Source organism: Myiozetetes cayanensis, unplaced genomic scaffold, assembly GCF_022539395.1.
Source record: "Myiozetetes cayanensis isolate MyiCay16 unplaced genomic scaffold, myiCay2020 scf1, whole genome shotgun sequence".
NCBI classification, from domain to species: domain Eukaryota; kingdom Metazoa; phylum Chordata; class Aves; order Passeriformes; family Tyrannidae; genus Myiozetetes; species Myiozetetes cayanensis.
Window position 1 is genome coordinate 149,989,501 of NW_026086604.1, and position 26,604 is coordinate 150,016,104.

General features: G+C 52.2%; 1 protein-coding gene across 1 annotated transcript in view; it reads left to right on the forward strand.

Annotated features, from left to right (window-relative positions):
• Window positions 1–26,604, forward strand: part of PTH1R (parathyroid hormone 1 receptor) — an 85,761-nt gene that overhangs the window by 53,266 nt on the left and 5,891 nt on the right. The window contains exons 5-12 of the mRNA XM_050309785.1: window positions 6,295–6,389; window positions 8,872–9,058; window positions 11,029–11,182; window positions 19,057–19,117; window positions 20,154–20,220; window positions 22,532–22,626; window positions 24,827–24,968; window positions 25,886–25,927. Of these exons, the coding sequence (XP_050165742.1) occupies window positions 6,295–6,389; window positions 8,872–9,058; window positions 11,029–11,182; window positions 19,057–19,117; window positions 20,154–20,220; window positions 22,532–22,626; window positions 24,827–24,968; window positions 25,886–25,927 (843 nt within the window). The remainder of the gene's footprint in view (window positions 1–6,294; window positions 6,390–8,871; window positions 9,059–11,028; window positions 11,183–19,056; window positions 19,118–20,153; window positions 20,221–22,531; window positions 22,627–24,826; window positions 24,969–25,885; window positions 25,928–26,604) is intronic.

Genomic DNA, 26,604 nt, shown 5'->3' on the forward strand with positions numbered 1-26,604 from the left:
GTCCCTTCCAGCTCAGGGTATTCTGGGATCCTGTGACCTCTCCAGCTGAGCCAGTGTCCAAGATTTCCCCCAGGGAAAGGCCATCCTGTCTTTTTAAGCTCCCACACTGGTAACTGGGACTTGTCAAGGTGACTTGGTAGGGGAAGGGTGGAAAGAAGAAGAGAGGTAAACATCTGTTACCAGCACAGGGGGAAAAATAGAGACCTTCCACCCCCAGGCTGGTAAAAGAGGCTGAAAGCAAGGTCTCTTCTCCTGGGTTTGAGGTGCTGACTCTGTGTCCCCTGAGGTGCTCACAGCACACAGGACCTGGACTGTACTTCCTGACAAAGGGAGTCCAGATAAGGTGTCACAGCCCAGGAGACTTCATTTTACCTCCCAACCTCTTACTTGGAAAATTCCTGCTCCTTGTGACCTCTTCCTTTAGGAGCTGTTTTAATAAACCACCCCCGAATCATCCTCCTCGTTGTTCATCTTCTACCATGAAGATGCAGTGGGATTTTACCATCCCAAAGTCACCATCATCCTCAGCATTCATCTGTTGCCACGAATTTCCTGGTTTAGCCTCACAGAGGTGAACAGAGTGCTGTTTAATGGTCAGACAAATTAGAGCATCACCACTGCTCAGATCAGCTGGGCAGGAGATGGTTAGTGGTGCTTCCCCAGTGCGAAGAACACTGGAAAAAATGGAGGTTTCCCTCAGCTTTGGGACGAAAAAATGCTTTTCAACAACAACACGTTGTTATTATTATTATTATTATTATTATTATTATTATTTTCATTATTAACCTTGTATTTGCAAGGTCTCCCTGCGAGCAGCCCCGCCCTCTCCTCTGTGTGTTGTCACAGAGCGTGTTATCAGCGAGGTGCCTGAACTTTAGTGACAAGTGACACCACAAATACGCAGCCACTGCAGGTCTCTTGGGCCCTTCTGGGCTGAAAAACACTCTGCAAGTAAAAAAGATAAAAGAAATAATGACCTTTTTTTTCTCAGTTGGGTGATGATTTTCCTCACAGAGAGCACGGAGGGGCTCCTGCCTCTCACACCCAGAGCGCTGGCATTAATAAACCTTCCTTTGATTTTGTTTTTTTCCCCTCCCTTTTTTTTTTTTTTTTTCCTTGAAGTAAATATGTCAGGAGATGTCAGAATGGGGGAATTTGGTTAAGGCAGACCCGTCATCTTGAGGGAGAGGGTTTGTTTTCTATTATTATTTCCCTCCCTGGGGAACAACATCTTTGCGTCACCGGCAACAGCTGCGTTCGACCAACGTTTGGAAAGCACATGGTGGGCTGGCTCCGAGGAGAGCAGCACCACAGCAGATGCAAGCAGGGGAAATGTTAAGGGATTGTGCATTTAGAAGGAATCAGGGGTGGAAAAAAAAAAAAAGAATCTGTCTGTGACTATAAATATAGAGATTTGCTGCCATCCCTAGAAATGGGGCTGTGACTGTAGAGAGAGAGGTACGGATACAGCCCGTAATGAACACCCCCAGATGTTTGGGTGGCTGTGGATTTTCTCCTTTCAGCCACTGGGGGATGATTGTCAGACTGATCAAAACAGGGGACCCGGGGCAGGGTCGTGCCCTGCAGGGGATGAGCAGGGGGCTTTCAGCCAGAGCAGCAGAGGAACCACCCCCTGGAATGAGCAGAGGGTGTTAAAGCCCTCAGAGCCCGAGAATCGACAGCCTGGAGAACAACTGCTCCTGGGCTGAGTGCTGAGGGAAAACCAGCCCTGCTGGAGGACTCTGGGTTCACAGCCCTGGAGATTGGAGGCCTCCTGTAGCCTGCAGTGAGCCAGGGAAGTGTCTCCTCAAACACCTTCCAGAGGGAATTAAATGTGGAGGCACCAACCGTCTGGAGGTGTCCAACACCAGCTTGGACGGGGCTTGGAGCAACCTGGGACAGTGGGAGGTGTCCCTGCCCATGGCAGGGGGTGGGACAGGATGATCTTTGAGGTCCCTTCCAACCCAAACCATCCTGGGATTCTGTGATCTCCTGGGACACCTTCCACTGTCCCAGGGTGCTCCAACCTGGCCTTGGACACTCCCAGGGATCCAGGGGCAGCCACAGCTTCTCTGGGCAATCCATTCCAGTCCCTCCCCACCCTCCCAGCCAGGAATTCCTTCCCAACATCCCATCTCTCCCTGCCCTCTGGCAGTGGGAAGCCATTCCCTGTGTCCTGTCCCTCCATGCCTTGTCCCCAGTCCCTCTCCAGCTCTCCTGGAGCCCCTTTAGGCCCTGCAAGGGGCTCTCAGGTCTCCCTGGAGCCTTCTCTTCTCCAGGGGAACCCCCCCAGCTCTCCCAGCCTGTGTCCAGAGCTCCATCCAGCCCTTGGAGCATCTGCATGGCCTCCTCCAGATTCACTTAAGCAGCTCCACATCATATTTGTTCCATATTTATTCTGTTCTCACACTCTTCCCTAATCATCTCTTCCTGGATGTGCAGGAGTTTGAAAGACCCTTGGCCTGGCCCAGGTTGGCTGTTCTCCTTCCTTTCTTTCCTGGATTCCCTTAAAAGCAGGAGTGAGGGTGTCTTGTATCCTTGGAGCTCCTCAACCTTTAGATAAAGTGTGGCCCAGATGAGAAGTGATGAACCTCTGGCAGCTCTTTGGGCCATTTTCCTCCAAAAATCTTAATAGCACTTTTTGACTCTGGCCCCCTTCCCTTCCACCCATCCAGCCAAAGCAGCATCTCCAGGATGACCAGGGAAATGGTCACCTTTTCAGGCACTGTCTAAATGTCTGAGTCTAAACTGGGGTGTCTTATCTGAGCTCCTCATCCAGACTGGGAGGATTTAAGTGCCTGGCACCTCTAGGGGTGAAGGGGAGAGAATCCTGCAGCCAAAATTCCTGTCCAACCCGCAGTGTTTTCCCCGAGGCTTTTTGGAAATCGGTGGCTGTTTTGTGCCTTTTGTGCACATCCCATTAAGTTTTTTATTTAGTCACAACTTTGCTGTAAAAAAAAAGGCAAGAGAAGCAAACTCAGTGGATTTCTGGCTTTGTTTATCGCTCCAAGCAGCAAAACCCTTCCCCTGCTGGTTCCAAATGTGCCATCAGCAACATCTGAATCAGCAGCTTGGAAAAACTTGGGAGATACTTCATCAGATTTGGAATAGGCTTTGCCACCAGACTTGCAGAAAATTCGTGTCTCAGTCCCTGCCTGGGGCACTGGGAGGGACCAGGACACCAAAACCCTGGAGGTTTCATCCAGCTGCTGAAACAGAGATGGTGTTCAGGCCTGGAATCAGATGAGATGTCCTCAGGATTGGGAGACAACTCCATGGGAATTGCAGATACAATTCCTGGGACCTTCAGGAAGGACTCATCCCCTCGTCAAAGCAGCTCAAAGCCAAGCAGGACACCTGGGGGGACTAAAATGACCTGAGGCACGTGGAGGGACAGCAGGGAACAAGGGACAGGAGGAGAGGGAACGGCCTCAAGAGCTTCTGGTTGGATACTGGGAACATTTCTTCCTGGAAGGGGCTGTCCAGCCCCAGCACAGGTGGAGTCCCCATCCCTGGGGGCATTTCAAAGCCCTGGGCATGTGGTACTTGGGGACATGGGGCAGTGATGGCCTTGGCAGTCAATGGTTGGACTCAGAGGGCTTTTCCAGCCTCAGTTCTATCATTCCATGGATGGATGGGGTGGGCAAAGGGGGATATTCGAGGCTACTGAAGCTGATGTTCCCTAATCTGGGTGCTCTGATATGGGCTTTAGAATATTTATAATATTTTACTGACAATCCCAACCCCTGGAATCCCAGACGTTGAAGTTTTGTCCTTCTGGTTTTCCATTAGTTTATTTTCAGCTTTTTCTATTTTCCAGAGCTCTTGTGTCCTCAGCTGAAAAAGTGAAGGAAGCAAATTCATAGAATCATGGATTCCTGGGTTGATTTGGGTTGGGAAAGACCTTAAAGCTCATCTCATTCCAACCCCCTACCATGGGCAGGGACACCTTCCACTAGAGCAGGTTGCTCCAAGCCTTGAACACTTCAATTAAATGATAAATTAAATTAAATTACAGGGCTTAAAGCATCACACTTCCCAAACCAGGGTCTAAAGGTGTGGCAAGGCCAGAGTTTTACCCCTTCCAACAGGTCAGTGGATGAGCAGTGATGGTCAGTGTGTCCTCAGGGTGGATTTCTAGGAGGCATCAGAGCTCCTCCTGGTCTCAGAAGCACTGAACTTGAGACTGGGGAGCTCCAGGTTGTGACCATGGCTTGGCCATCACGACCTTTGTGACCTTCTGGGAATGATTCCAACTCCTGTCCCTCTCAGCTCCCAGCAGAGGGATCTCAGCCCCCCGGAGGTGGTTGTTGCAGCTGGCAGGTGACTCAATATTTTGGTACCTGGAGGACCTTCCCTGAGTCAGCCTCGTGGTTTCCACCCAGCTGGGACCTCCCTGGTGATGGGAGATGTTTGGGACCTGGGATTGCCTTTAGGTTTTTTATTTTTCCCCCTGCAGGGCAGCTGAAGGGAAGCCCAACCTTCACAGGCTGATTCCTCCAACCTCCCCACACCGCTGTTTTTGGGGCATCCAAAAATCCCCTTCACCCTCCTAACCGTGCTTGGCTCCCCTCCCTGTCCCCCACCCCTGCCAAGGGATGGAGATCCCTGAATCCCCCTTTTCCCCTGCTGGCAAAAGGGTTATTCCTGAGGACAAACCCCTGGGAACCTGCCCTGGGCAGCCCTTTGGAGAACCTCAACCCTTTGCTCCTGAGGCTTTTCCCTGAGGATCCGAGCCCTCCATCCAGAGAATCCCCCTTTCCCAGAGTAATTCCTGGGCCTCCCCCCCGGGCAGGATTGGACAGCACCGTGGATCTGTGTGTGTCTTGGCACTCCTGGCTCCTCAGCCTTTCAAAGAGGGGCCCTGTGGTTAATCAGAGGGATTAACCACAGCCTCCCAAAACGTCCTGCCAGCCAATCAGGAGGCTCTTCCCAAGGCCATTCCCGCTACAACGCCGCCCTTGTCCGGCACCAACGTGGATCCTTCTGGTTCACTTGCTCAGTGGGGCTCAGGGACCCTCTGGATTCCCAGGAATCCTAAATGTGGAGCAGGATTCCATCATCATCACCATCATCATCATCATCATCATTATTACTATTACTATATTAATATTATTATTATTTTCAACTGTGGAGGGCAAATGTTTTCCAGTTCAAAGGGGATTCCAGCTTGGCAGCAGGAAAATTGCTGTTTTCACCCCCAAAGCTTTCAAATCTACTCCCACTGGCTTTTCAGTGCCTGCTGCCTGCACAGATAGATACAGAGACACCCATATATAAAAATATAGATATAAATACACCCAGACACACACACGAAATTAATATTGGCAAACACTCCACTCCACCAGTGGAAACCACAGAGAAACATTCCCATATCTGGGGATTCTGATGTAATAGGGCTGAGGTTTCACATTCCAGGCCAGCTTTTCAAGAGTCAGGGCTGTCATTCAGAGTTCCCGCTGCTGCTCCCGCATCCCGGTGGGTGGGGTGAGGGGAAGGAAAGGAGGGAGGAAGATGCTGAATTGGTTGGTTTCTTTGGGGTTTATTTCTAATTTCAGGCAGTTAAAGGCAGCGCAAAGTGGGCTGGGGGCAGGAATTTTAACCCTTTCCAGGTGGGGTATTCAGGAATCCCTGAGTGGAGCTGCAGGGCCCAGCCCAGGGAGAAGGAAAACATCCTGATATTTAATGGAAACCTCAGGGTTTCTGAGCCCAGCTCTAAAAAATACAGAGAGCCAAGAGAACTGAAACCTCTTAGAGGATTAATTACTACGAGCTCTCCTGCGACAGGACCTTTTCCAACGCGACTTTGGCAAGCTCAGGTTGTGTCTGGGTCGGATAACCACAGGCAGAGGGATTTGAAAAAGGGAAAAATAAATGCAGGTGATTTTTTTTTTCCCCCCTCGTATCCCAGAGCCAAAGTTTATCCCCCCCTCCCCGTGTTTCCTGGGGTGGGTGATGCTCCACCAGGCTGGAGTGTACAATTCCAGCAGAAATCCCAGGCTGAGGGGCAGTTTGTTCCAGCCAAGGCTTTGTCCTCGTGGAGATCCAAGAGATCTCTGGATGTAAAGAGAGTTTGTAAAGCGCTTTGGGTTCCTTTGGGCTGAAAACCTCCCAGGTGTGGGATCAACCCACCCCCTAACCCCCCTCCAACAATCCCACGCCAGGAAATGCAGACAGCACCTGCAGAGGTGACAGCAGGCTGTGATTCCCAGGGATCCCCAGCCCCAGGGGTGTCCCCACGGCAGGAGGGCGCGTTCTAATGCGACGCTATTTTTTCCATCGTTTCTGCTGCAGGAGGTCTTTGATCGCCTCTATTTGATTTATACTGTTGGATACTCCATCTCCCTGGGATCCCTCACAGTTGCTGTCCTTATCCTGGGATACTTCAGGTAGGCGGCTCTGGTTTTACCTCAGGGGAAAGCCCCGGGCTCTCCCCCAGGATCAGTGTGGGGTGGCGATCCACGAGCGGTTCCGGCTGGGGTTTGGGCTGTGTCAGTGCCTCTCAGCTCAGACTTCCTGGGGGATGGGGGGTGGGGTGTTGGAACTCCCTCCTCTTCCCTGCAGAGGAGTTTTCCAGACCCTCTGTGGCAAAAACGGGAAGAGGGGAATCTCCAGGAAGAGGTTGGTCCCTTGGAAAACCCTCTGGGGTTTTCTGTCCTATTGCCCACCTGGCTCAGATTTATATGGGGTTTTTTTTGAGACAGTTCAGGTTTCATGAGGGAAGTTCCACTCCAAACCCAAATATCCACGAAGGATAGACCAGCTGCAGGGAACCCCCACCATCCCAGGCTGATTCCTCCAACCTCCCCCTGCTGCTGTTCCCAGGGATCCAAAAATCCCCGTTCACCCTCCTAACCCTGCTGGCCTCCCCTCCCTTTCCACCACCCTCTGCCAAGGCATGGAGACCCCTAAACACCACTCTGAACCCACAGCATCCACTCCTCAGAGCTCAGGTTGCATCTCCCATCCCTGGAAGCGTCCAAGGCCAGGTTGGAGCAACCTGGGATAGTGGGAGATGTCCCTGCCCATGGAAGGGGGTGGAACTGGGTGATCCTTAAGGTCCCTTCCAACCCAAAGCACTGTAGGATTCTGGGATTCTCGCTGGCACAGAGAGCTCGGGATGGGAGGGATGGAAGGGGTCTCCACATCCAGGGATTTGTCCTTTGGGAAGCCGTACCTGGAGAGCTGGGAATAGAGCAGGGGGCTGAGTGCCAAGCCCTGAGCCCCAGATCTGCTTCCCTTGGGGGTCTGGTCACATCTTCTCCTGGGAAACAGCAGGACCCAGGCAAGGGCTGAGGGGGGAAACCCTCCCTGTGCTGGGAACACCAGGTGGGGTCTGCACAGGGAGCTGGAGCCAAGCCCTGCACACGAAGCACTGGGAATAAAACGGGTGGCTTTTGGCTCTGAAAGGGCTCAGGCCCCTCTGCAGGGAGCAAAAGGGGCTCAGGGGGATGTGCTTGGACAGCAGAGCCCGAATTTGGGACACACACAGGGCAGAGGGGGCTGCAGACCCCTCCTGGAGGAACTGCAATGATGCATCCCTGTCCCCATCCCTGCCCCCACACTCCTGGTCTCCCAGCCCTCTCCTTCTGTTTCGTTTCCCACTGGACACTGGCAAGGTTGTTAAAATATTCCATGTCCGTGGATCTGAGAGCATTCCCAGTTTCAGGAGCTCAAGAGTATTCCTGGTTTCTCTCTTTGTTCCTGTCCTCAGAGCACTTCATTTACAGCCCAGACCACCTGGAGAACTGTGCTAGAACATCTTTATCCCAGGGATCAAAGCAGCAGCAGGGATCAAGCCAGGTTTTATCCCAGATCACACACAATCCAGAGATTCACTGACTCCATCACAAATGCAGGGAACAAAGCCCATCTTCCTTTCTACCTCCTCAGTTCCACTTGGTGTAATCTGGATTATAATAGCCCAGAGAACAACTGTCATTACTGTCATAATATCCTCCAAAGGAGACAAAACCACAGCTTTTCATTTTTGCTTCCATCATTGGAGCTGGGGATTTAAGAGGATGTTCATCCATCCATAAATCCATGCATGGCCAGCCAGGCAACAGAGCTCTAGAGGACAGAGGGGACCCCAAGAGATCAGTTAGCTCCTCCTCCCCCAAAAACCCATGATCCCTGGTTCCTAAATGCACTCTCATATGTGGGTCCAACCCCACTGACCTCTCACCATCCAGCTCTTCCCCCAGAAAGGATCTTAAAGCGCTTTACAATCAGCAGTTGTGGGGTCGTCGCTGCCGTGGCTGGGGTGGAGCCCAAAACCTGCTCAACAGGAGCAAGGAAAGGATAAGGATTCGAACAGGGAACAGGGGAAACAGGGACAACACCCAACACACTTGAGTGACTCCTGTAGTTGCTGCTAAATTTGGGCACAAAAATCAGCACTTTACAGGAAGCTCTGCCAGCTTTGCAGTGGTCTGTGAGGGATGGGAAAGGGGGAATGGCTTCCAACTGCAGCAGGGTTGGTTTAGAGCAGATTTTAGGAGGGAATTCTTCCCTGTGAGGGTGGGCAGGCCCCTGGAACAGATTTCCCAGAGCAGCTGTGGCTGCCCCTGGATCCCTGGAAGTGTCCAAGGCCAGGCTGGAGCAACCTGGGCTGGTGGAAGGTGTCCCTGCCCATGGCAGGGTGGTGGAACGAGATCACCTTTAAGGTCCCTTCCAACCCAACCCATTCCACGATCCCATGATTCCAGGAGCCCCCTGGAGCAGGAGTTAACCGGGGTACAGGATGAGTGGAGGTGGCACTGCGGGGCTCAGAGGAGCTGGGGCTCTTTGGGGGGGGCACAGACGACCCCGAGAACGTCCCCCAGATGGGCTGAACTTCCCCCCACCCCTCTCTGTGTCCCCCTGCAGACGTTTGCACTGCACTAGAAACTACATCCACATGCACCTGTTCGTGTCCTTCATGCTGAGGGCCGTGAGCATCTTCGTGAAGGACGCTGTCCTGTACTCGGGCTCAGCCCTGGAGGAGATGGAGAGGATCTCAGAGGAAGACTTGAAATCCATCACTGAAGCCCCTCCAGCGGATAAGTCACAGTTTGTGAGTACCCCCCAGGGCAGGTGGCTCTCTGATCTTCGTGCCTCTGTCCTGTCTGGTCAGCACTTTGCTTTCTTTTCAGGGGGGATTTTCCACCCTGCCGAGGTGGAAACGCTCCCCTTGTGCAGTCTTATCCCACTCCTTCCCACTCCCACTCAATCCAGAGGGATTTCCCGACCCCTGAGCTGTTCCTCATGGCTGATGTTTTGACTCCAATCTACAGCTCCTCTTTTCAACACTCCCCTGCTGTGCCCTGAATTTTACGGCTCCGGGAACATTCCTGACTATCCCAGGAGTGCTCGTGCTCCACCGTGTTCTTCTCCCACCACAGCTGGCTCATTTTTCCACTGGGAGCTCCTCTCTGGATGCCCCACAGAGGCTCCACTGGGCTGGGACATCTGTGCCACCAAAGTGACAGCCCAGAGGTGGCAAAGCCACCACATCATGGGAGGGTCTGAGCCCTGGCTCCTTCTCCTGAGGCAGAAGGTCACCAGAGGACATCTCACCTCACTGGGATTTTGGAGCAAACCACAGCTGGTTGTTCCTGTTGTGATTTATCCCGGAATTGTGGAATGGTTTGGGTTGGAAAAGATTTTAGGGATCATCCAGTCCCACCCTCTGCCAGGGGCAGGGACACCTTCCACTAGCCCAGGTTGTACTGGCCATGAGCCAGGGGGGAGGAAGCCCATCCTCATATTCCAAAGTCCTCCTCAGTTTCTAACATACCAGCTCTCCTTGTCACTGGTCCCAGCACAAATTTTCCGTGGTATCCTTGGAATGGGCTCTTCTCACTCTCTGCAATCCCTGACAGGAGGGGGGAGCCGGGAGGGGTCGGGCTCTGCTCCCAGGAAACAGGGACAGGAGGAGAGGGAACGGCCTCAGGCTGTGCCAGGGGAGGTTGAGGTTGGATATTGGGGAAAATTCCTCATGGAGAGGGTTGCTGAATCATTGGCAGGGGCTGCCCAGGGAGGTTTGGAGTGCCCAGCCCTGGAGGTGTCCCAGGGCACTCAGTGCTCTGGGCTGGGGACAAGGTGGGCATCGGGCACAGGGGGGGACTCTGTGACCTTGGAGGGCTTTTCCAACCTCAGGGATTCTGGGATAAACTTCCTGCCTGCACATTTATTTGGCTTCTCAAGTCTTTCACAGCTTCTGCCCCCGCCAGGCACCCGCCAGCAACCCCCTGAACACAATCAGTGCATGTGGAGTGTCCCACTGGGCATCCGAGTCATCCCACATGGAAATCTGGTGTTGTGTTTCCTTCCCATTCCAAGATCCATCTCATTAACGGGCTGAGAACTCAGCACACTTCCAAACACTCACTTTTTGGGAAGCACCCCAAAGTTTCACTGCATTGTGTTCTGTTTCTCCTTGGGCTGGACTCATTCAGAGGAATAATTGGGATAATAAATGGCATTCTTTGAATATTAGCATTTTAATGGCATCTCCCATTCTTCTGGATTGAAGGGCAAATAAGTGATGAAGGCAACAATTAGTGTATTTCTTTTGTTTCCAAGGGAAGTGGGAACTTTGCAATTATTGCCTGATGCTCCCTGTGTGGGGGTCCATGGTGTATTTTTATAAATATAAAACAGAAATATAGAATATAACATTTACCACATATAAAACAGAAATATAACATTTACCACATATAAAACAGAAATATATAAATATAAAAATTATTATTAATCCCACTTAGAAGGGGATTTTTAATTGGTCTTCTATTTTAACTCACTTTGTAAAAGAAAATGAGTGTAACGTGTCCATATCTTACTGCCATACAAATACATGTATATATGGAGATAAGATGTGCATATTCATTTAGATTGACAAAGGATCAGCATGAGAGCCGTGCCAGGATAAAAAAAAAAATCCCTTTTTTATTTACAAGGGACATGTTATTGACATTTTCTGCCAACAGGAATTTCACCCCCACGTTCCTCACACACGCTCCTGTCCTTCTGTGGTCGTTGCAGGTGGGCTGCAAAGTAGCTGTTACCTTCTTCCTCTACTTCCTGGCAACTAATTACTACTGGATCCTGGTGGAAGGGCTCTATCTCCACAGCCTCATCTTCATGGCATTTTTCTCAGAGAAGAAATATCTTTGGGGATTCACATTATTTGGCTGGGGTAAGTCGTGCCTGCTCCTCACACCTCCCCTGGGAGAAGCCTCTTGGAGGTGGTTTTTGCAGCTGGTCGTGGATAGAAATAAATACAGGAGAAGGGACGTTGTAAATAAACACAGGATGAGCCCCAGTGACTCTTCAAGGACAGGTTTTCTGTCCCATAAAAGCTTTACCCCTTCTGAATTGTGGGATCCCTTCAGGATCCTCTGAGCTCTCCCCATCCCTTCCCAGCGCTCCTGTGGGGCTGCAGGGGCACAAAGTTCCCTGAGGCTTTCTGAGCTGCTCCCAAGCTCTGATTTCCTCCCTCTGACCTCAGCTGCTGTAAAAAGCTCCCCAAGGTTTCAGAGAACACCAGTGGAAACCTGCAATTTGTGGCCAGGGCTTATTTTTTTGCCTTCCTTGCCTTCCAACTTGGGCACCTCCTCGGTGAGGACGGAGGAAAGGAGGGCAACCAGCAGGAGGAGGCTTTGTGGGCACCCACATTTCAGACAAAAATGCGATTTTTCTGTTCCCTTCTGGCCTTAGTTTCGGCTTCCAAGGAGTGATGAGGTGCTGGGAGGCTCAGGACAATAAACCAAGTGCCCACAGTGGTCCTGGAGCCTGTGGAGCGGGAGGCAGAGCAGGAAGGGGGTGGGATGGTCCTTGAGGACACAACCAAGAGGAAGGGGCTGTGGCTCCACACAGGAGCTCCCAGCAGGAAAAACCTGCTCAGGGGTGGGGGGGTCTGTGGTTACCCTAAACTGTGTGGCCCAGGACTGCTTCCCAGATTCCAGGTTTCAAATGTACCTGGCCACATCCTGACTGCAGTTTGGGACAGGGTTCATGTGTGCACCACGACATTCCCAGCCCACAGCTGGATCCCTTGGGGAAAATAGCTGGTGGTTCTGAGCAAGCCACGTGGTGCAGGATGAAGTTTATGATGGATTGGAGGGTTTTGGGATTCAGGTCGGCCTGCAGGAGTCTCCTCAGCTTTCCTGCTTCCCAAGTTGCTCCCTGCAGACCTCATGTTCAGTGGGTGATGAGGTCAGAAACTGCTGGTGCTGCCACAGCATAAAGATGGGAGGTGTAAATTTGAGTCTCAGATTGGGAATCCATCTCCCAGGAAAAGATCTGGGCAGTTGGAATGTTTTGGGGAAAATAAATAAATCAACAGACAGGGCTTGGAGCAACCTTAGCAACCCTGGAAGGTGTCCAGGGGGTGGAATGAGATGAGCTTTAAGGTCCCTTCCAGCCCAAACCATTCTGGGATTCTGCTTTGTGGATGGGGCATCTCCTACCTCAGCTGCTGTGGGACACAGAGGACTTCAGGGGTCCCTGATACCAATTAAATTAATTAAAAAAAAAGAAAAAAAAAAACAAAACAAAACAAAACAAAAAACCATAAAAAACCAAAACAAAAAAAAAACAAAACAAAACAAACAAAAAAAAAAAAAAAAAAAAAAAAAAAAAAAAAAAACTTCTTCCAAACCTTCAAGTAAAATCTACTTCTCAGAAAATGCCATTAAACTGTACAGGGCAGACTTAAAGAAGCCATTCCCCAGAGGGAACTCGGGAAGAGAGGGAAGCAGGAGGAAAATAATGCCATATGTTTCCCAAGAAAACCCAACTGTGAGCTGCTCACAGCTCAGCCAAAGGAAACCAGGCCAAGAGCCACGAGCTGCCCTCATTAATTCCCCCAGGCACTGCCAGGGAATAATCATTTTATCAGAGCAACCACAGAGCCCTGAGTGAGTCCCACCTGTCACAACACCCACCCTGGATGTGCTTCCAGGAGTTTGAGGCTGCTCCGTTTAAATTCCTCTGGAATGAGAACACAGGATCCCTCCGGTGGCATCTGGGCTGCCTGTGTTTGGATTAGCATGATAATGTTCACACAACGCATTGTTTGGATAGTTTTTTGGGCACTGGAAAGGGGCAAACCGGTCCAGGAGCCACTGGAATCGGTGGAAAAAAACCTGCAGCTCCCTGCAGTGGGCACTGGATCCTGCCCACACCACACAGGGACTGCCAGGGAATGGGGGAGCAATAACGAGGCCGTTCCACGTAGGACACAAAAGATGGGTTTGCCCTCAAAGCTGGGACATCAGAACAATAAAAAGGGTTTGCATTTATCCCCCCTGGAAATCTCCAAAAACCCCCCCAAAAAATCACCCTGCAAGGTCTTATTTCCAGAACTGCTGAGGTAACCAGGATGTTTGGTTAACTCTTTGAGGTGAAATCCAAGGATTTCTGTCAGGTCTGTTCAATCCATGTCCTCCCCTGGCACGAGGGAGCTCAGCTCCATCAGCAAGTCCTCATTCCCTTCTTCCCAGGGAGACCCTCATGGCAGAGAAAGACCCCAGAAAAAGAAATAAATAATGACATGATGGGCACCAATAAATTCTCCAGCAGACCTGGAGTTGCCCCTGCAGCTGTTTTTGGGGGGGAAGTCCAAGAGCCACCACCAGTCACTGGGAAACCCAAGCTGATCCCACTGGCATTTTCCCTTCACTCCCTCTTAATTCCTTGCAGCTGGAATGCCCTGGATTTCAGCTCCAGGGGAGTGGAGAAGATAAACGGGATGGTGTTAGACTGTTAGAGGTGTTCAGGTCCCAAAATCCCTGTTTATCTAAGCAGGAATCCTCCTTCCCTAAGGGAATTTGTACCCCCCAGGAGCAGAGGCATCAGGGAGTGTTTTATCCCTGTTTAACAGCAGGAATATTGGTGGTACCAATCCTCTCCCTCCCATTCCTCTGCCTCAGGTTGTGTTTCTGTGTCACTGTAACTCCACCTGGGCTCTCAGGGAATCCCTGGAGTTCAATCCTTCCCTTTCCCTGGCCAATTAAATGTCATGGAATGGCAGAACTGTCGAGGTTGGAAAAGCCCTCCCAGACCATTTAACATCAGGAAACCACGACCCAGAGGGGCTGATCAAAGCCAGGCATTGTCCCTCAGAGAGGAGGAATCCCAGGGAGCTGATACCAGATTTCCTCGGGGGTTTATCCCTAAATCCTCTCCCTCCCTCCCAGCCTGATCCCGCCTTTCCAGCCCCTGGAGACACGGCCACAGGGAAAGGGCCGGAGCAGGGCAGGGGTTGGGGTGCCCCCTGTGCAGCTGCTGGGGAGACACCGACTTTGCAGCAGCTGCATTGTACACACTGTGTGTGTGACTGCAACGCACAGCGCATGCAATGTGGGTGTTGTGCAAGTCGCTCACGGCAGCGCCGCCCGGGCCGGGGCACGGGAGGGGTGAGACAGCCCTCACTCCACCCATCTCCCATCCCCCATTCACCCATCCCTACATCCACCCACCCACCCATCCCTACATCCACTCACCCACCCATCCACCCATCCATCCATTCATCCACCCGTTCCATCCAACCCTCCCTCCATCCATCCCTCCATCCACTCATCCCTCCATCCCTCCATCCACCCTTCCACCCATCCACTCATCCCTATATCCATCTATCCATCTCATCCATCTACTCATCCCTCCATCCACCCATCTCCCATCCCCCATCCACCCATCCCTACATCCACCCATCCCTTCATCCACCCATCCATCCATCCATCCACCCATCCATCCATCCACTCATCCCTACATCCATTAATCCATCCACCCATCCATCCCCCATTCACCCATCCCTACATCCATCCATCCACCCATCCATCCACCTATCCATCCACCCATCCATCCATCCCTCCATCCGTCCATGCATCCATCCATCCATCCATCCATCCCTCCATCCATCCATCCATCCATCCATCCATCCACCCATCCAACCCTCCATCCATCCTCCCATCCACCCATCCATCCACCCACCTATCCATCCATCCATCCATCCATCCATCCATCCCCCCATCCATCCATCCATCCATCCATCATCCACCCATCCAATTCTCCATAACTTCATCCCTCCATCCACCCACTCATCCCTCCCTCCCTCCCTCTGCACCCACAGCCCCTAGGAGATCACAGGATTTTTGGACACTCCTTCCTCTGGTGGCTTGGCCAGATGGATTTATCCATGGATGGCTCTCCTGGGTGTCCGTCTGTTTGTGGGTGTCTTTGAGGACCTCAGTCCTGATTTTTAAGGGTTGTCCCATCAGTGGGAGCTGTGAGTGCTCAGCAGGAGGGGTTGTCAATCTTTGGGGCCTCACAGACCAGGAATTTCAAGTGGAGACACCAGAAGGTCATTCATGACCCTCTGGAAATAGAGGAGATGCTGGAGGCAAGGTCTTTGCTCCTTCTGGAGCACAAATCTGATGAGGAGCAGCTGAGGGAGCTGGGGGGGCTCAGCCTGGAGAAAAGGAGGCTCAGGGGGGACCTTCTGGCTCTGCAATCCCTGACAGGAGGGGGGAGCCAGGGGGGGTCGGGCTCTGCTCCCAGGGAACAGGGACAGGAGGAGAGGGAACGGCCTCAGGCTGTGCCAGGGGAGGGGCAGGTGGGATATTGGCACAATTCCCTCCTGGAAAGTGTTGTCAAACACTGGAATGGGGTGCCCAGGGCAGAGGTGGAGTCCCCATCCCTGGAGGGGTTTCAAAGCCCTGTGGATGTGGCACTTGGGGACATGGTCAGTGCTGGGAATGGTTGAATTCCAGGATCTCGGAGGGCTTTTCCAGTCTCACCAATTCCATGATTCCATGGCTTTTCCCACTGAAAGTTTAGCCTGTCAGGGAAAGACTGAACTGTAGGAATTACCTGAGAGCCCAAGTGTTCATGTCACACTGACCAAGAAGCAAAACACCAGGCAGAGGATAGAGAGGGAGAGGATTCCAACCACCTTCTGTGAATTTAAGGACATTTACACTTCAAAACTGCAGAAAAAAAAAACAACAATGGAAGGGACACAGAAAGACAAATGTAGCAGTAAAGTGGGTGCCAGGAATTCACTCCATGGGCTTTGCAAAAAATCTCCAGGATCCTTTTCCTAAATTGCCTGCCCAGGGTGAGGCAGCAGCACCACAAATGCACACAGTGGGGTTTTTTAGGGTAACTCTCCTCTCCAAAGACATTTAAGCCTTTGGTAGCTTAGGCACTAATCTGGACCATGCACCTATTTTTCATTGATAGGTGAGTAAGAGTGAGGAGGGAGGAGATGGTTCTTGTTCCAAGAAATCCACACCTTCCCAAGCCCTCAGCTCCCCCATCCCCTGTGCAGGGGGTCGGGGGGGTCTCACTGCAGAGCCCCCAGTCCTGGGGATGGCAGAGCAGGGTGAGTGGGGCTTGAGAGGAATAAAACTCATGTCAAATATCCCCAAACCTCTGAATCAATCCATCTTTCAAGCTGAAAACTTCACTCTAGTGGGAGAATATCCGATATCTCACAGACAGGCTCGTCAGCCTCTCACCATGAGCAGTTTCCCAGTTGATTGAAAAGGGAATATCAGCAAAACTAAAGACATTTAAGCCTCTGGTAGCTCGGTCACTAATCTGGACCGGGCACCTATTTTTCATTGAGAGGTGAATAAGAGTGAGGAGGAAATAGGTGCTGCCTGTTCCAAGAAATCCTCACCTTCCCAAGCCCTCAGCTCCCCCATCCCCCGGGCAGGGGGTCAGGGGGGGGGTCTCCCTGCAGAGCCCCCAGATTGCAGAGTAGGGTGTGCTCCTCACAAACGCACCTTTGTAGGCAGGGCTGGGGCTGAGTGGGGCCCTGTGTTTAATTATTTATGCTTTCTTAGGAGAAGGACGGCGTTGTCCCCGAGCGGAGCTGCCAGCCCGGCCCCTCCACCCCAAAGCCCGGGACAGCGCCCGGGGCAGGAAAGCCTCTAAGCACCCTAATGAGACTTAAGTGCATGCTGAAAGTTAAGCCTGGCCTTATTCCTGCCCGGCCCCAACCAGCTTAGGCTGGGAACAGCGTATTTACAGTCCCTGGTGATAAATGTCGCCTTTATTTATTTTTTAATTTTTTTTTTTTCCCCCCACCTGAAAGGGCCTATTCTTCCCGATCTGTGGAAGCTACTGTGGGTTTGATCCTGCCTTTTAAGGGAAGCCAGTAGGGGACTCAGTTGTACAAATAACTGGACCCTATAAAAATAAATAGAAGATTGCATTTGGATATTGGGAGAATTTTCTTGCTGCTGCTGCTGGTGATGATGATGATGCCCCAGCGTGGCTGTGCTGAACTAAGGATGGTTCATTTGGGAGTGAACCTTTGGCTGCAGCATTTGGGGAGCACTGCTCGAAATTTCAGCATTTCTGTGCTTCAGGCAGCAAGTCTGGCCCACTTAACAGAGCTGCTGATCCATCCAGCCCTGAGCTGGGGGGAAATGGTCTGAGCCTGACTCCAGATCCCCCTCTCACTGCCGGGAAGGGAGGGAGAAAACACCTTGGGAAAGGTGTGGTGCACAAAGCCATTGGAATCCCAGAATCCCAGAAGGGTTTGGGTTGGAAGGGACATTAAGGATCATCCAGTGCCATCCCCTGCCATGGGCAGGGACACCTCCCACCAGCCCAGGGTGCTCCAACCTGCCCTTGGACACTTCCAGGGATCCAGGGGCAGCCACAGTTTCTCTGGGAAATCCATTCCAGTCCCTCTTCACCCTCCCAGACAACAATTCCTTCCCAATATCTCACCTAAATTTCTCCTCCTTCATCTTAAAGCCATTCCCTGTGCCCTGTCCCCCCATCCCTTGTCCCCAGTCCCTCTCCAGCTCTCCTGGAGCCCCTTTAGGCCCTGCAAGGGGCTCTCAGGTCTCCCTGGATCCTTCTCTTCTCCAGGAGAACATTCCCAGCTCTCCCAGCCTGTGTCCATAAGAGAATTCTCTGCTTCCAGTGGAATGAGTTGGATACAACAGCTCTCAGTCCCCCACCCAAGCTGTGTCTGTAGAGCGGTGACAGGGGAAAGGCACCTGAGGATTCATCCTGTGAAATCCACGGCCCATTCCAGGCCCAGACCAGCTGTTTATCTCCCAAACGTCCCTCAGGAGGCAGGTTAAGCCTGGATCACTCCTGGCCTGCAGGCTGGAAAAGCAAAGTGCCACGTTTTGAAAGCCAGGAGGGTTCAGTAACGTGGACGTGTCCAAACCATGGCATTTACCTTCCAGAAAACGCTCCCTGCCACTGGGTGTTTACCATTTGGGCTGCAAAAGAGGGCTGAGATGGAGATCAAGGAATCATAGAATTGTTTGGGTTGGAAAGGACCTTTATGGCCATGGAGTCCAACCATCCCCAGCACTGCCAAGGCCACCACTGACCATGTCCCCAAGTGCCACATCCACAGGGCTTTGAAATCCCTCCAGGGATGGGGATTCCAGGCGGAATTTTCCCCACTATCCCACCTGCCCCTCCCCTGGCACAGCCTGAGGCCGTTCCCTCTCCTCCTGTCCCTGTTCCCTGGGAGCAGAGCCCGACCCCCCCCGGCTCCCCCCTCCTGGTCAGGGATTGCAGAGCCAGAAGGTCCCCCCTGAGCCTCCTTTTCTCCAGGCTGAGCCCCCCCAGCTCCCTCAGCTGCTCCTGCTGCTCCAGCCCCTTCCCAGCTCCCTTCCCTTCCCTGCACACGCTCCAGCCCCTCCGTGTCCTTCTTGACATGAGGGATCCAAAACTGAGGGTCTCCTCCAATTCTGACCCCTCATCTCACTCCAGACCTTATTTAGTCCACTCTGTGCCTCATCCCCACTTCCAAGGCATCTTCCTTGGCTACAGATGACAGTGAGGATGAGACCCAGGATTCCCAAACTCTTCCTTCTCATACCAGACACCCCCCCAGCAGTTTTGTCTTTCTTGTCTCGAGGGGCCCAAAACTGAATCAGATCAGACCTTAAACCTGAGAGATGAGCCCTCCCTAGCCTAAATTACGCCTGAATATTGGAAAACTGCCCCTGTGCCCTTCCTCTACCCCCCTGCACGTGGATTTTGGTGTGCAATGCCCTCCTGACCCCTGCCCTGTGTTCCTTGCAGGTCTCCCAGCTGTATTTGTCACAGCGTGGGCCAGCGTGAGAGCCACTCTCGCCGACACAGAGTAAGTCCCACCGGCTTTTCTGCTCTTCCTTTCACAGGTGAAGCTTTCAGTGGGGCTCCTGGGTGAATTCCAAGGGGAAAAATGAACCAGGCAAAGCCAGAAGTTTACTGTGGAGTTAGGAAAGACTTGGGGAAGGGGGGGGTTATGGCAGGGAAGGATAAACCTTCCTAACTTTCACTTCGTTTTCTGTGAGATGCCATGAAATGGGGCCACCTGCAGCTGTTATCCCTGGGGATAAGAGGGATAACTTCCCAGCTAGGCAGGGATAAGGTCTTTAAAGTGCTGAATGAACAGGAAGGAACCTGGGACACAGCACAGCCAAAGGTTTGGGGCGGGTGAGGTGGTGAAGATGTAAATCCCACACACAGGACACGGGGATCTCGGGATCCCAGAATGTTTGGGTTGGAAGGGACCCCAAAGCTCATCCAGTCCCACCCCTGCCACGGGCAGGGACACTCTCCCACTATCCCAGGCCCACATCCAACCTGGCCTTCCCCCCATAAAGCAGAGGTTTGACCACACAGCAGGTTCCATCTGCCCACCATCTGCCAGCAGGAGCATGGGGGTCCCCAGGAAACTTCCCAAATGGTTTTGCCTGGGAAGACACTGCTTTTTTTTTTTTTTTTTTTCCTTTTGGGAAGGAATTTCTTGCTGTGAGGGTGGGCAGGTCCTGGCATTGGATTCCCAGAGAAGCTGTGGCTGCCCCATCCCTGGAAGTGTCCAAGGCCAGGTTGGAGCAGCCTGGGACTAGTGGGAGGTGTCCCTGCCCATGGCAGGGGGTGGAACTGGATGATCCTTGAGGTCCCTTCCAATCCAAACTCATTCTGGGATTCCATTCCTAAGCCATTTCAGAGCCCCCTGCTCAGGATTCACCTGGAGAGCACAAACCACCCCTGCCATGGCTATGGAGCAGGAGAAAGGCCACATCAAACCCACCCACCCACCCTTCCAGGGGTGGATTTCCCCCAGGAGCCCCTTGATCTGTTGCTCCTCATCACCACTGATCTCCTGACCAAACCCCCCCATCTCTCCTCAGGTGTTGGGACTTGAGTGCTGGCAATTTAAAGTGGATTATTCAGGTGCCCATCCTGGCAGCTATCGTGGTGAGTACCCGTCCCTGGGAGCTGAGGCAGTGCCTGTGCTGGGAAGGGAAGGGTTGGGCCAGGATTCCCCACTCCAATAATTAATAACAACCTCCCCTTAATAATGTGGGGGCTTTATATATTCAATTTAAGGGCCTCCTTGTTTTGGACCTGCCTGGGAGTTTGACAGTTTGACAGCACAGGGGTTTGAGAGGCTTCAAGTTTTGCTCAGGAGAGAAAAATCCCACCTTTTAAACCCTAAAATCCTTAAGGAGACCAACATTCCAAGCAGCATTTCCAACCCCTGTGGTACAGGCAGCTCTCAGGGGTCGTTCTTCCCACTGGTGGAGCCAGAGGGGACAGGAATGTCCCAGGGCTGTTCTCCAGAGCCAGGGCTGGGCTCTCCAAAGCTGGAGAGCTCGTTATAAAATGGGATTATCTGCACCAGGGGAACCCAGGGGCATTGTCCTAATGGGGTGGGGACCCTGCTTTCCCAGATCTCATTAATCACCCTCGAGGTGAGGGTGCTCAGGTGAGGTTGGACAGCTTGGATTTAGCCAGAAGAAGATCCCACTTTTGAGCCTCTGAAGCCCCCAGAAAATCCCATGAGAAATAAATCCTGCTGGGGGTTTCCTTCCCTTTCGGATTGGCTTCCAAAGGAAAGGAATTATCTGCCTGTCCATCCCTCCCTCCCAACTCCTGTGCCAGGCACTGAATCCCAACCAAATGGAACTCAGGGAATGGGCTTTCCTGGATGTTAAATTCCCCCAGAACAGATCCAGGAGAGGAATTTTCCCGGTGGCCCTTCCAGGGAAAGGGCGTGGCAGGACCTTCCTGCCTCTGTGCCAGAGGGGAACTGCTCAAAATGAACTTGCACCTCGTTAAAGGGGAAGGAATCCAACCCCAGGAGACAAAGCCAGGCCCTGCTCAGTCAGCAGCTCAGGGAGCTGCTTTTGACAGTGAGGATAATTATCCACTGGAACGGCTTCCCAATGTTTCTGTCATGGAAACACTGGGAGCCAGATCTGCTCCAGCTCAAGCCAGAATGGAAACAGGGAGGTCTCCTGGGCTGTGCCGTGCCAGAGATCAAACCAGAGGTTGACAATGGTCCCTTCTGGCATGAAATTCCAAGCCTGTGTGGTTATTTGGTGCCTTGAACTGCTGCTCCGGGGGCATCTGGGCAGTCAGATGAACAGCTGGAAGCTCCCAGAGGGATCCACAGGACACAGCACTGCCCAGGGCACAGGGATCTGCCCAGGGCACTCCCACAGTGCTGCTGCATTAGTGCCATGAATGGGGCAGTCAGGGAAACCAGCCTCTGAAGAGCTCCAAAAACCCAAGAATCCCTGGAATGTCAACCTGTTTTCCATCTCTGTTAAGGAGCCAGGAGATGTTTGGCCATTCAGTTTTGCCCTGTGGGCCACCAGGAGCCCACCAGGAGCACGGTCCTGCAGGGCAGGGTTGGATTCACAGGGTCATTGAGGTTGGGGAAGTTCTCTGACACTGAGCCCAACCACTCCCAGCACTGCCAAGGCCACCACTGACCCAGGGCCACAAGTGCCACCTCCACAGGGCTCTTCAATCCCTCTAGGGATGATGATTCCAGCACTTCCCTGGGTAGTTATTCCAAGCTGTGAGCAGCTGGATTAGCTTGGTTGGGAGCTGGGTCCAGAGATGAGTCTCCCTGCATAGGAAGCAGATATTCCTCCCTGGCTGTCCCTGTGTGCCCCACACCCACCACCTCTCCAGGTGGTGAAGCACAGCTCAAGTTTGGCAGTTCCACCGCTCTCCCCCCGTCCTGATCTGGCACCTCCACTCAGGTCCACTCTGTGTCTCCATCACGGTGCATTTGGCTCGTTCTCCTTTCATTTTCCACGTGGGAACGTGGCAAGCCATCCTGCTGATGCTCCTGCTGTCCTGGGGAGATCTGAATCTCGGTTGGGCTGCAAGAGAAAAATGCAACTTGATTTGGGTCATTTCCCCAGAGTTGCCCAGTTTCCCCAGAGTTGCCCAGTTTCCAGGTGCCTGCTGGGCTGGCTGGCTCAGATTTGGGATTTTTTCCCATGTTAGATGTCCTCACCTTGTCAGAGAAAGCCATTCCTTCCTCTCTCCCAAGGGTAAACACCGACAAAATCCCACCAAGCGGGTCATTCCCGGCAAGCTCAGCCCTTCCCCAGGGCAAGCTCTCCCAGGAGGAGCTCCCTGTACAGTCCCTGCCTTGACTCACCCTGGGGGAATGAATCAACTGAAGGACTCTGCCACCAGCTGGATGTGTTTTTTTAACACCTCTCCTTTCTTTGTCGTTGTTTTGTTTTTTTTCCTGTCCCTGCAGGTAAATTTTATTCTTTTTATCAATATTATCAGAGTCCTCGCCACCAAACTACGGGAGACAAACGCAGGGAGGTGCGACTCGAGACAACAGTACAGGTGGGTCACGTGGCCTCTCCGCTTTTTGGGAGAGGACAACGCCCTGGTTTCACCCCCTTGGCTCAGAGGAACCCAGGGTGAGCAGCTCAGGGTGTCTGCAGCCATCCCAAACAGGAGGATGTTGTCACCCAGCTCTGGTGCTGCAGAACGAATCAACAGTTCAAACACCCCTCAGCCTCTCCAGCCCAACCTGGGGGACCTGCCTCGTGGGTTAGAGGGGAATTCAAGCTCTTCAGCCCGTCCAGAAGTGCCTGTGCTGCTCTTGAGCCCAGAGTGCAGCAGTAAAAGCCTCGTTTTTGTCATTGCAGCCCCTCAAATCTGTATCCATTTCCTCATCTCTATTTATTTCCCTCCTGTGCTTTGTGAAATCTGGGCTGTTTGTTCAGTCTGCCCTTCAGTGGGTGTTTGGTGCCTCTGCTGAAATGACAAACAGGTTCCTGCCCCCTTTGCTGGCGTCTCCCTGTTTGTTGTGTTGTGTTTTCCTTTGTTCTGCCAGCTCTTCCCTCCCGATAATTCGGGTTATTCGCGGCGTGGCCAAAACCAGATGGAACAAACAGATGGCTGAGACACCTCTCGGTGCTGGAGAGCTCCCAGGGCTTCTCAGAACATCCAGGGCTGACCAGCCTGACACCTGGAAAGGGGGCAGAGCAGAGTGACAGGGCTGCAAACCATGAGCTCGTGTCCACTGTCCCCCCCTGCAAACAAACACCCCCCCTGTTTTATGGAGCCAGGAGGGACATTTGGCAGCAAAACACCTCCTCATTTATTTATTTATTTATTTCTGTCCTGTCAGGGCTCTGATTTATCTGTTTATTTGCTTCTCCCTGGCTGAAAGTTGCAGTTAATTACGGTTTGGATGGGGTTTTCTCCTCTGGAAGGGTTCAGCTCCCTCAGTGCTCTGCAGTTCCTGGACAGAGGCCCTGCCAGCCCCTCCTGGGGATGATGTTTGCCCCTGTCAAGAACTGCTGCTCCTGGTGACTTGCTGCAACCCTTGGCAGAGGGTTTAATCCTTCAATTGATGGCAGTGATTCCCCGAGGAGCAAACCCAGCCAAGTGCTGGGGTTGTGTGGAACCTCCCCCCAGGCCCCAGCACGTGCTGAGATTCAGCTGCTGCTTCTTTAGCAGGAGCTTTTCCAAGCAATCTTGCAGCCCAAAGCACCCCCTGAGGGTGTCCACCTCCCAACCCCACAGGGCACTGTGCTCTTCCCTCTGATGGCTGCAGTAATTCTGCTCCCAGATGCACTTCCCCCTCCTCTAACCCAGGGGGGATGTTCATGGAGTGCCTCAACAAGCAGGAAAATCAGAGTGGCTGAGGTTGGAGGTGCCCTCTGGAGATCACCCAGCCCAACCCCCCTGCTCAACCCACTGCAGGTTGTGTAGGGCCATGTCCAGGTGTAAAATGAAGGAGAACATCCTTTATGGACAGGGATTGGATGCCAGTCAGGGGATGAGGGTGAAGAAGAACATCCTTTATGGACAGGGATTGGATGCCAGTCAGGGGGTGAAGGAGAACATCCTTTATGGATAGGGATTTAATGCCAATCAGGGGATGAGGGTGAAGAAGAACATCCTTTATGGACAAGGATTGGATGCCAATCAGGGGATGAGGGTGAAGGAGAACATCCTTTATGGATAGGGATTGGATGCCAGTCAGGGGCTGAGGGTGAAGGAGAACATCCTTTATGGATAGGGATTGGATGCCAGTCAGGGGCTGAGGGTGAAGGAGAACATCCTTTATGGACAGGGATTGGATGCCAGTCAGGGGATGAGGTGAACATCCTTTATGGGCAGGGTTGGATGCCAGTCAGGGGGTGAAGGAGAACATCCTTTATGGATAGGGATTTAATGCCAATCAGGGGATGAGGGTGAAGGAGAACATCCTTTATGGGCAGGGTTGGATGCCAGTCAGGGGCTGGGGGCTGGCACAGCAGCCCACATTCCTTTCCAGCCACCCTCCCACCCTCCACCCATGATCCTGAGCCAAACCTGGAGACAGTTTGAGGCTGGAAAAGACACTCCTGTGCCTTCACCTCCAGCAGCATCCCCTGGGCGAGGGCTGAAGTAGCACATCAGGGCTATCTCAAATACATGTTGAATTTCCAGGTGGCCCCAATTCCTGTGGGAACAGGAGCTGTCCAATCCTAACCAGGGGGTCACATTCACCCCTCCACTAATTCCCTCTCTTTCCCTGTCCCCACAGGAAGCTGCTGAAATCTACCCTCGTCCTTATGCCTCTGTTTGGAGTTCACTATATTGTTTTCATGGCTATGCCATACACAGACGTGTCAGGGATTCTTTGGCAAGTTCAAATGCACTATGAAATGCTGTTCAACTCTTTCCAGGTACTGGCACTGGGGAATTAGGGGGGGATTTCAGTGGGGAGAAGGGGGAAATGGGAGTGCAAGTTTGACTCTGAAGGCAGGGCTGGCTTTACAATACGCCAGGTTTCACTCCCGAGGTGATCTGACAGTATTTTGATGCATATAATTTTATAATATAAATATTATAATAATCTTTATAATATAAATATTGGGAAATTATTGGAAAACATTGGAAAATATTTTCTCTTTTCAAAGCATGATATTTATGCTATTTGTATTTATGAAGGCTCAGCGTGTCCAACCACAAAACTGGTCCTGTTGGAAGGTAACTTTGGCCCACAAAATAACCCCCTTTAGACCCAGATGAGACAGGAGCTGGTGGAGATCCACAGAGATGTTGTTTCAAATCACCTCCCAGATTTCTTGTCCCGGGTTGTCTTTCAGTGCTGAGGGGATTCCTCAGTCCCAGCTCTGGGAAAAGGGAGGTTTTAGTTCTAGGAATGGTCCTCCTGTGCCATTGCTGGGCCATCCCCTGCAGCCCCTGAGGGACATTGGGGAGGTTCCCTCTCAGTGCCTGCTCTGGAGGCTGAACAGCCCCAGCTCCCTCAGCCTGTCCTGGGCACAGAGATCCCTTCAGCACCTCCACAGGACAATCATCTGCCAGGAGCTCCACGTGCTCCTGTGCTGAGGAGCCCTAAGTGGACACACAGCACCCAGATGTGCCTCCCCAGGGCTGAGCAGAGGGGCAGGATCCCCTCCCTGCCCTGCTGGGAACGCTGCTTGTTGCCCACCAGGACCCCCAGGTCTGCTGTGCCAGTTTTATGCAGAAGATGACGAGTGTCACTGGTTCCAGAGGAACCTGGGGGTGCAAAGAGCAGAAAAGAGAAGCTCCCCTGCAGCCAAATGCCCATTAACACGTTGTCTTTTCTTCCTTGCAGGGATTTTTTGTTGCCATCATATACTGTTTTTGCAATGGAGAGGTGAGTCACCAACTCCCTCAGGATTCCCCTCCCTTTTTAGGATCAGTTCCACACACAGCTGGAGGAACAGCAGCACCCCCTCACTCTTTAGAGTGCCCCAGCCCTGCTTTGCACTCCAAGCTCTGTCAGTCCCCATTTCTGTTGACCTGAGACACCCAGGTCCCCAAAAAATGACCCACTGCAAGTAGCTAATGGAGATAAAAATGGGAGGGTTATCATTTCCCAGCCCAAGGGCTGTTTAGTGCTGCTTAAGTTCAGATCTGTGGCAGGATCTGTGGGTTGATGGAGTAGCTGCCTGACCAGAAAACTCATTGCATTGTCCAGGGCCTTTTGATGCCTTTTTTTTTTTTTCCATAGTAATATCCTTTGATTTCTTCATTTCCATTAATTAATTCCCTCAGTTGCTGCAAATTAAGGAACTAGGTGGTCAGTGGGTGCACACTGGGAAAGGACTTTCATGGACTGGCATAAAGCTGCTTTGACCTAAATTGGGGGATTTTAAGGGGGAAATGTAACTTCAAATGTGAAGATTAAAACCAGGCAAAATCTGTGCCATAAGGGGAGCTCATCCCATCCCAGCTTCAGCCATCTGGTTTAGATTCAACCTAAAGCAGTCTCAGTCTAAAGAAATAGCTTAAGTCTAAAACAGTGAACTCCTTTCTAGGGGAATTTCTGGG